At 46.3% G+C, this 10,509-nt stretch overlaps 1 protein-coding gene across 2 annotated transcripts in view; it reads right to left on the minus strand.

Moving 5' to 3' along the window:
• The window catches only part of LOC138487932 (ICOS ligand-like), a 384,713-nt gene extending 374,890 nt beyond the window's left edge, over nucleotides 1–9,823 (minus strand). For both annotated transcript variants that reach the window (XM_069614565.1, XM_069614564.1), the window contains exon 1: nucleotides 9,211–9,823. In XM_069614565.1, coding sequence (XP_069470666.1) covers nucleotides 9,211–9,227 — 17 coding nt within the window. In that variant the 5' untranslated portion in view covers nucleotides 9,228–9,823. The remainder of the gene's footprint in view (nucleotides 1–9,210) is intronic.
• Between the last annotated feature and the right edge of the window lie 686 nt (nucleotides 9,824–10,509).

Below are 10,509 nucleotides of genomic sequence, written 5' to 3' on the forward strand. Positions count from 1 at the left end.
CTGTTTGTTACTAGCAGGGCCCAGATTTGAATCCTCAGTAAGGGAGAAGGAAAAAAACCAAAAACAAATGGGCCCTTCACTGTTATCTTACTTGTTATGGTGCTCTGGGTCACATAAAGTAAGGAAACACTGCAGCAATGGCATATTTCCCCAAATATAAAGGGAACTTCATACTCTATAATTTCCACCCACTTTGACCTCTGGAGGTGTGAGCCATCTAAAAGCTGAGAAGAGCAGTCAAGTCTTTGGTTGCATTGTGGATGGTCAATGATATGCGCAGAGCACGCTCCTGTCCTCTGACACTGTACATGTTATTGCTGCTGCCTGTTAATGATTGTTCAAACTTGAACACCCTAATCAGACAGGTGAGAGATCTGACAGGCTCTTCTTGTAGAGTCCCTTTCCCAGAGCTGAGCGTCACGGCTGAGCGCCACAGCAGAGTGCTGCCTTCAAATTCCTCAATCTAGGAAGTCTTAAACCCTCTGAAGCCGGTGGCTGGTACCGCCACTAAATGCTAACCATTTATTTATTTATTTATTGTGCATTGGCGCTTATACATCAAGTAAATTGTGTTTTAAAGTTTGAATCCCTCCGACAAATGGAGTAAATCCATCTATTTGGTGGGCTGGGATGCTGCGCCACTTCAGTGATCACGCCGCACACACTCCAAAGTTTATTTCATTCCTTCAAAAACAAAAACAGTGGGCCTGATTCATGGAAGTGTTTTATAATGGCCCAATCCCATAGGAAAACGTTCTGTGAATCAGGGCCAGTGTTTCTTAATGAAAGCCCGCGAACTGCACCCTTCACTTTCTAAAGTGCCCCTCACACAAAGTTGGCATGATAGTACAGTGGGTTCCAATATTTACTGCAGAAATTTACATACACCCGCCTGTGCCATCTGCGAATACCCGGGAGGCTGACGGTGGTTCAAATCTAGCCAGCACTGGATTCAGGCGCTTCAAAGAAGTGCGCCTGTGCAATGGAAACATGTCAGCGACGGCTGCTGTCTCTACAGCCCCAATTACAGCGGCCTGCAGTAGACCTTCATGGCTGCCCGCTTGTATTCTCCATCGACAGGTGCCTATGCCTCAGAGGCGGGTGGACGACTAGCAGCGACCCATCGCCGGGGAGGAAGGGCAGGGGGCGGGGGGACGGCATCACATTCAGCACATTCCACAAGTGTAGTTATTTTATTTTAATGCCCTGGACTTTTTTTTTTTCTACAGTGAGCTGCTGTTTCCTTCCCCACAACTGGACCTTTCATCTCAAATACTTCATCACTTCTCCCCTGCCTCAGAGACACAAACACACTCCTTTCACCAGAAGAGCAGCCTCCTGTGGGATGCTGTTTATAGAGTCCTTGGATGGAAATGACGTCCTGTTACACAGGAAATAAAGATAGCATCTAAATCAAAAATGGCTTTGACTTCATGAAAAGGCGCACTCCGCATGCATTCATGAATGAACATTTACTATGCAAAAAAAGTGTAACAACCCTTTAGTAATTACTAATTATTATGCAACGTACACATAACTGCCGGCTCTGGGTCGTGATGTGACCCAGGCCCCGGGACGCATGCAATGCGGGCCGTTGGAGGGCCTGGGAGTTTAGGCGCGGGGTGGGGGTGCAGATGGCGGGAAATCCATAGGGAGGGGCGGCGGGATGGCGCCGCCAGAAAACATAGACGACAGGAAGGGAGGAAGCGGCACCTGGGAAAGGTGCGAAAGTTATCTGCAGGGGGCCATGCAAAACCTGGCCCCAGGAAAAGGACAAAGGAGCTGAGAGGTATAAGAAGGGGTAGGTAGTGTAGCAAGGCACAAACCAGGTAAGGAGCCTACCTCTCACGGGTAAGCTCCTTAGGACCTGGCCAAAGGAAAGCAATTTTTGCCACCCATCCCGCCCTGCAAAAATAACGGAAAAAGAAAGAAAGGAACAGAAAAAGGAACACCAAGGAACGCCAAGTACTTTCTTCGTATACGGTCCAAAGCAAGTCGTAGGCGGCATGTGCCCAGGGACGAAGGCCCAAGGAGGAAAAGGACTCGGAACAAACCTTGGGCAACTCCGAAACTGGACACAGTGTGCCCAAAAGCAGATCTCTATGTATTGTTTTTCTTGTGTTACGTATTTTCTGCAAGAAAATAAAAATGCCTACGGCCTACTATATTTCCACAAATACAACTAGTCTGTGATATTATTTGTGATGTTATTGCTTGCTTAGGGGTCTTGGAAGGGGAGCAAAGGGAGCCCACACTACTCAGCCTATATATGTTACACAATAATGGGATGTGAATCAGTAGATTGTTGCTACACTTTTGTTTATTTAGTTACTTATTAGTAGACGTCTCTTACACTATTCTTGAATATTAATTATAGATTCATGAATGCATTTTAGTGCACCTTTTAAGTGATACCAAAAAAAAAAAAGAATGAGCAGGTTGAGACAATTATCTTTTTAAAATGAATACGTTGCTTGCTACACAATCTTATGCAGAGTATTACTGATTCTGACCACAGCTAGAGCAGTCCTGCCCAGGCACCCAACCCCTGACAAAAGCACCTCAATCCTCAGTCTGCCCAAAACACCCCACAATCCTTCTCAGGCATCCTACCCCTGACAAAAGCACCTCAATCCTCAATCTGCCCAAAGCACCCCACAATTCTGCCCAGGCACCCAACACCCGACAAAGGCACCTCAATCCTCAATCTGCCCAAAGCACCCCACAATCCTGCACAGGCACCCAACACCCGACAAAAGCACCTCAATCCTCAATCTGCCCAAAGCACCCCACAATCCTGCCCAGGCACCCAACACCCGACAAAAGCACCTCAATCCTCATTCTGCCCAAATCACCCCCACAATCCTGCCCAGGCACCCAAACCCTGACAAAAGCACCTCAATCCGCCCAGAGCACCCCACAATCTTGCCCATGCACCCAAACACAACACCTCTAAAATACACAACACCTCTAAAATACTCCCCAGGCACCCCAACCGCGATCAAAGCACCTCCAATGCTATCCATGTACCCAAACCGCCAGGATTGCTCAAGTACACCAACACTGACTAAAGCACCCTGTTACCGCGTGAACACTCCAACCCTAAAATATGACCCATGCACCTCACCCTGATCACAGCACCACCAATGCTATCCATGAACCCCAAAGCCGGCCGAAGCACCCCCAGTATTGCTTGTGTACACCAATGCGGACTTAAGAATCCCATTACTGCCTGAGCACCCCAAGGCTGGCCAAAGCACCTCAAAGACTAGTCATGCACCCGACCATGATCAAAGCACCACCAATGCTATCCATGTACCCTATCCACGACCAACAGACCTACAGTCTTGAAGGGATTAAGAATAGAGGGTTCGACAATTGAACCAGTGCGCTATATTATCCACCTGTGAAGTAACTAAGGCAATGGCCTGCTGCATTTACACTTCCACAGAGCCCACCCTAACAAGGCTCAGATTTGGTATGATAATCCAATTGGGCTGCAAGTGTAGTAAGTCGCGCACTGCCACACACATATGTCACTGCGAGGATTATAAATCAGAATGCTATAGTAACAGATAAACATATGTTGATTTCACTAAATGTATTTAATTGGATTCTAAACAGCTGACACGTGTTTCGACCAAACTGGTCGTCTCCAAGGCCTGGGGTCTTGATGAAGTCGTATGATAATCATAGAGAAATGTCATCACACAAAGTAGAATTGCACGTAATAATATTTTCGAAATGTCATCATATTTCAAGAGTGCATCAAAAATAGAATAGCACATCTAATGGTGTGGTGTGAAGAGATAACTTCAACTCAGAAAGAACATAACTTCCAAGGATAATACAGTCCACTCGTAAATTACGTAGATCTAGGGATCATGCTTCAAATGGCGTATTCCATTTGTATAAAAGTCAATAGGGAAGAATCCCTCTGGTAAGTGTTGCTCGGCCGAGCAAACCCTTACAAGAGGAATTCTTCCCCATTTAGTGAAATCAACATATGTGTATCTGTTACTATGGCATTCTGATGTATAGCCCGCGCAGTGACATATGTTTGTGGCAGTGCGCGACTTACTACCCTTCCAACCCAATTGGATGATTTGACCTATAGTATTGCTCATGTACTTCAGCATTACCCAAGCCCCCTTTTACTGCCTGAATACCCTAACCCTAACCAAAGCATCACCAATCATGCCAATGCAAGGAGCGGCAAAGCTCACCACAACACCCTCAATCATTACCAGGCACCCAACACTGACCAAAGACTTTAATCCTACCCATGTACCCATGCCATGACCAAAGCACCCCTTCCCTTCACCCCACACTATTACCGCCTGGGTGCCCGAATTCTGAAAGGACCCACAATCCTGCCTAAGTACCCCAACCATGGCCAAGGCCTCTCAATCCTCAATCTGTCCAATGCACCCACAATTCTGCCAATGCACCCCAGACTTGATTAAAGCACCTCAGTTCTGACTTGTCAACCCAAACACCCAAACCAGATAGAGCACTTAAAATGTGACCCATGCACCCCAACCATGATCAAAGCACCACCAATGCTATCCAGGTGCCCCAACGCCGACCAAAGCACCCCCGGTATTGCTCATGTACACTAATGATGACCAAAGCACCTCACTATTGCCTGGCCACCCCAACCCTGGCCAAAGCATCGTCTGAGCCCATGCACACCAAATATAACCAAAGCACCTTCAATTCTGTCCAGGCACCCCAACCCTGACCAGAGATCCCACAGTCCTACCCCAGTACCCCAACCATGACCAAAAACCCCAATCATCATTCTGAGGTAGCCCAGTTTTGCCAACAGCACCTCAGTCCTGTTGAAAGTCTCCCCTAATCCTACCCAAGGCATATGGCAAGACCGCAAATTCCCCCCTAGTTCATATTCTACCCAAAGCTACCCCCAATCCAGCCCCACATGACACCCTCCTGGCCACGAAGCCCAACCCGGACTGAAGCACCCCTGATCCATTTCCCAAGTTTTTCACTAGGTTGCCAAAATGTATGTTTCCTTTGACAGAAAATTATAAGTATGTCGCGAGGTTAAAATGTATTAGTTTGTGATGTACTTCCTATATTATTCAGTAAGTTACAGCTGGTCAAATTGAATTATCTCTTTGTATTTTTCTAAGAAGGTAGAAAGTCACACTAGTAGCACATGTGGAACAGGATGGCATAGGGTCGGGACACAGATGCGAGCTGCATTATACAGACTTTGGTTTTTGGCCTACCATAAAATTCTAATAAACATTTTTGTTACCAATTCATGGTCTGAACATTATTTTCAATCCTGCATGACATTTCCGGTAGATTTTTCAATTTAAATAGACTTCTGTAAATTCCATTGAGACATATTTTTGGACTTGTTCGATTTGACCACCGTGCCTACACAGATTTCTCTCTGTGACCCACCCAAACTTCTCTCTTCTCTCTAGGAGCTTCCTTCTGGGACCTACTCAGACATTTCATCTTTGATTGGACGCCTCTTTCTGTCTGGCCCTGTTCTTCCTGAGATGTCGCTCAAATGTCTCTGTGGGGCCCACTCAGACTTCTCCCTTTGAACCTTCTCAAACTTCTCTGCGAAACCCTGCTCCGACTTCTCACTGTATCTCACACTTTTCACTGTACTCCACTCACACGTCTGATCTGGAACCCACTTAGATTTCTCACTGTGACCCACCCAAACATCCCCCTATGAGTCACTCACAGGCTCATTATTAGTTTGCAGGTCTGGAAATAAGGTGCTGGTAACAAGGTCCCGGTAACAACGTGTACCAGCAACTTTCCGGACCGGCAAACTCCAAGTCTACTGGTAGAGGCTGTGATCTACTGGCAATTGCCGCAATCACTGGCACCAGTATGACCGGTGATTGTGGCATCTCATGGAGTCCTATGGGACTTCATGAGAATGGGGATTTACCGGCACCTCCACCACCTTTAATATCCCGGTAACACTTGAATATCGGGCGGTAGAGAGGGTATGGTAGTCGCCGGCTATCCCGCTGGTAGCGGGGAACTTGTAATGAGCCCATCTTACTTCTGCGATCAAAACTTCACTCTGTGTCCGACTCAGACCTTTCACTGTGTCCCTCTCAGACCTCACAATATGGCCAACCCAGACTTCCTCTCTGTGACCCAGATTTCTCACCACACTCTGACTTCTCACTGTTTCCCAGACTTCTCACCGTGTCCCACTCAGACTTCTCAATGTGGGCAACCCAGAGCTCTTCTCTGTGACCCAGATTTCTCACCACACTCTGACTTCTCACTGTCTCCCAGACTTCTCACCGTGTCCCACTCAGACTTCTCAATGTGGGCAACCCAGAGCTCTTCTCTGTGACCCAGATTTCTCACCACACTCTGACTTCTCACTGTTTCCCAGACTTCTCACTGTGACCCACTCAGACTTCTTTGTGCCCATGCAAGATGTTTCTGTGTGACCCTACTGGGACTTCTCTACGGGGTCCTTCGCAGCATTCTCCCTTTGACCCCCCACTCGGAATTCCTTGAGCCTGCTTGTACTTGTCACTGTGACCATGCTCGAACTTCTGCAGCCCAGTATGAACTAGCCCCTGTGATCCCACTCAGACCTTTTTCTCAGAGACATGCGGACATTTTGGTTTCCTCACTCCCACTCCTCTGAGGCCCAGCCTCTGTGACGTCAACCTAACACCCTGTGACCTTACCCTTAAACCATTCAGACTTTTAGTGGACCTGCAAAGACCTCTTTACGGTCCTACTTGGTCTCCTGTGTGTGAACTAATTCACTCAAGAATCCTCTGTGACCACATGTAGAATCCTCTATGTGACCGCAGACTCCTTCTTGGGCCCCACTCAGACTTCTCGAGGACTTCGCTATGAACCTGCTCAGATTCCTCTCTGTGACCATCCTCAGATTCTTCTAAGTGGCCCCATTCAGATCCCTCCTTATGACCATTACTCAGACTCCACTCTAGGACACCATTCAGACTTTGCTAGTGCCTCTCTGTGACCTCACTCAAGCTCCTCTCTATGGCCTCACTCAGACTTGGCTAGAACTTTTCTATGACTCTATCAAACTTCCTCGTGGCCTGCTGAGAGTTCTCTGGATCCCTCTTTGTGGTTTACTCTTTGTGACCCAGAATGCACCGTGCCCTTGCTCAGACTTCTCTCTACGACCCTCTCATACTCATTCTGGAACCTCCTCAGACTTTTTCCTTTACTTTAAATTAATTATTTATATTTTATGTATTGTGATATGGCTTGTAAACCAAACCTTTCACAGAGTACAAAACATCACAAAAAGATATTCAAAAATTAATCGAATGAAAATGGTAAAATCGAGAATTATTACATTAGGAAATAACCGTAATAAAAACCTAATGACCTCTAGAGTCAAAGAAATGTGGTATCCATCTAAACTCCTACCCCAGAATTCATCAGTTGTTAAAAAATGTACATCATGTACAAAACAGGAAAAATGTTGAAGTCTTAAATGTTGGTGATGGGAGCGTTCCACAAAAAGATGTTTCAATCTCTCAATTTTTGTTTTATCCTGACAAAGCCTGCAAAACTGTTCCAGTCTACTGAACTTCCCTGACAAAGCCTGCAAAACTGTTCCAGTCTACTGAACTTCCCTGACAAAGCCTGCAAAACTGTTCCAGTCTACTGAACTTCAGTCTAGCCCCTAATTGTTCATGGGTGGGGAAGATATTCAGACCAAATTTTCTTAACAAAGTTCGTCAAGTAAAACTTGGGAATTTTACAAGGTATTTTGGTAATATGTTGAAACCTTTTTCTGTGTCAGATACATATTTTAAAAGTTTGTATTTGGTACTTGCAATTTTTGTTGTGCATAGTTTCTTTATCACATGTACAGGTGGATTGATTAAAGTATCCTCTGCGTAGTTTGTTTATTTATTTATTTATTGGGCATTTGGATAGCACCTATACACATGTGTTTCCAGGCGCCACAAGACAAGAGGGGGGGACAAGGGAAATCATGAGAATAACAACAAAGAAACAATTATATTGGCCTTGTGACAATCCTAGTGATTGCAGCCTTAATTGATCCCCGCAGAATTTATTACAAGCCCAAAGATCTTGGCTTGTCCAGTTTTCTAAAATCGGATCCAGGTTACAAAACAGTGAATCCTTCCGGGGGATACAAGGCTTCTCAATAAATGGATCAACTTTCCATTTAACTATAGCCTCAAGAGATAACAGATCCAACTCGTAACGAATTACTGCAGCCGGGACACCCTTAAGGAATTTCAGAACATATCACCAAAGTATACCCACTACACTTAAGCATAATGTATGGTTCAGTGGTCTCAAGGTCTCCGCTCCATAGGTCAAAGTTGGAACAACCTTTACTTTATAAAAACGTTATTAGCAGTAATCTTGAATATCCACCGTATTTGTTGTTCACGTTTGTTTCTTAGGTCCTAGGGCTACTGTCCTGGCGCACGTTGATCCATGTATACGTTTTTTGTGTTTTTTAAATCTCTGATGAATTGGAAAAACCAAATATAGTAACTGGTCCTCCACTTCTATATTAGTTGGATTAAGTCTCCAAATAAATCTAACACTTTTGTTTTTAAGGAGACAGAAACATAATTTCATATTTATTTCGGTTGATTTTCAGGTCGTGTTTATCTACGTAGCATTCAAAAGCTTTGAGCTGGCGTGTTTTCTCCGAACACCCTCCGTCGTCTCGCTGGTAGTGCACCCTCGCTAGCACTCAGATATCCTTTGCTTAGCTGCACATTTGCCCCATGCCATGTCTCACGCCTTCAGCCAGTCCAAGCGTTCTAGCCACGCTGCATGGCGTGACACCTCCGCCCATACACTGGCCTTAAGGCAATAGGGCAATGCCCGAACCCAAAATGCAAAATGCTAGTGTAGGGCTGGTTTTTTTGGGTCAAAATGGTGCTCTTTTTTGGCCATTGTGGGCCAGTATGATAAGTTTCTTCACCATGCATCTAATAGTTTTGACCATTGTTTCTGAATACATATTCTTTACAATGCACAATTTGCATCACTTTTATTTATATTTTTAAATCCCCCTTGGGTACCACTCAAACAGCCTGTCACAATAGGAATGAATTGCCATTTGCAACTGTGGGCTACTTTTTAATTGGTGCCCGAGACAATGTTATGCCCCGGTCCGATCCTGCTTGTAATGCAAAATGCAGTGTCACCTACCTCGTCCTGGAGACCATCCTGCGGGGTCACTCGGCGTCCTAGTTCAGGGCCCGTATGTGGCGAGCGGGCGTCTGCGCGAGTGTTACACCCTGCATCTTCCGCACAGCGCACATGCTGCTCTCTGGAGTGCCGTCGCGTTGCTGCCTGGGCGGCTGCCTGACTCCGTGTGCTCTGCGGCGCTGCCAGCCGCGTGTTCAGGTCTCTTCTGCCTCTGAGGTTCTCTCCATGGCGCTCTGCCTTTCATATCGTGTGGGGTAAATCAATTGGGAGTCTGTTTTCTTTTAGTGGCTGCAGAGCTGCCCCCGCATCCTCTTTCCGTCTGACATGTTTGAGTGGCTGTCTATTTCCTGCGCGGTGTATGTCTTTCCTCGCAAGTCTCTTTCTACCTCTGTGTCTGGAGCGCTTCCTTGTAGCCTGTCTCTCCCATGCGTGTCCGCCTCTCCTGTGTGCTGCAGCCCCACCTCCTGTCTTTCCTGCGCCCGTCCTGCCCTCCACCGCCCGCTCTCGCCTTTCTCCTCGGTGCTGTCCCGGGCATCGAGGCAACTTTCTTTAGCAGAGGAAGATCACGCACTCAGCAGTTCTATTTCCCGTTTCTCTGCCCGTGACAGCCCTGTTCCTATCCCGACCGAGCAGGAGTGAACGTGCAAGGGGTTTCCCGGAGTTGCGCGAGATCGTTTCAGTCTCGACTGGGTTTGTAAACCTCTAGTTCATTTTCTTACTCATTTCCGGCCATCTAGTTTCTTGCTTGCATTCTTAATTTCGCTCACATTCTTCCATCTGTCTTTCTTTCGTTTTTCTCTTTCGCGTCCACACTGTCTTTCTCTTTCCTTCTTTTTTGTTAAGTTTACACATTTCCGCCCACCTTTCTTTCTTGCATTTTTTTCTTTATCACTTTTCTCTCTCTCTCTCTCTCTCTCTCTCTCTCTCTCTCTCTCTCTCTCTCTCTCCCCCTTCCTCCCTCCCTTCGTCCCTTCCTTCCCGATGTCTCATGACCTTTGTTTCACCTGTTCACTGTAAGGTTATTCAGCTCCACATAACTTTGTAAAACCCTTCAGCATCCTTTGGAGGCCTCTTTGAGTGTGATCCAACTGGAGAATGACGTCAGCATATGCTAACCAATAAATACGGTCATTACCCAGTTTTGAAGGGACCAGGCACGCTTTCTCAAATACTAAGCCCGTGTCAGAAATGTACTGGTTATTAAACAAATAGGAAGCCAACACACACCCCTGGCGCAGCCCCGTTTGTACGTACCTGTCCAGACAGAGAACCCCCACAGTTTAGACGGATCTGAAGGCA

Source organism: Ambystoma mexicanum, chromosome 9, assembly GCF_040938575.1.
Source record: "Ambystoma mexicanum isolate Mex_15411 chromosome 9, UKY_AmexF1_1, whole genome shotgun sequence".
In the NCBI taxonomy this organism is placed as follows: domain Eukaryota; kingdom Metazoa; phylum Chordata; class Amphibia; order Caudata; family Ambystomatidae; genus Ambystoma; species Ambystoma mexicanum.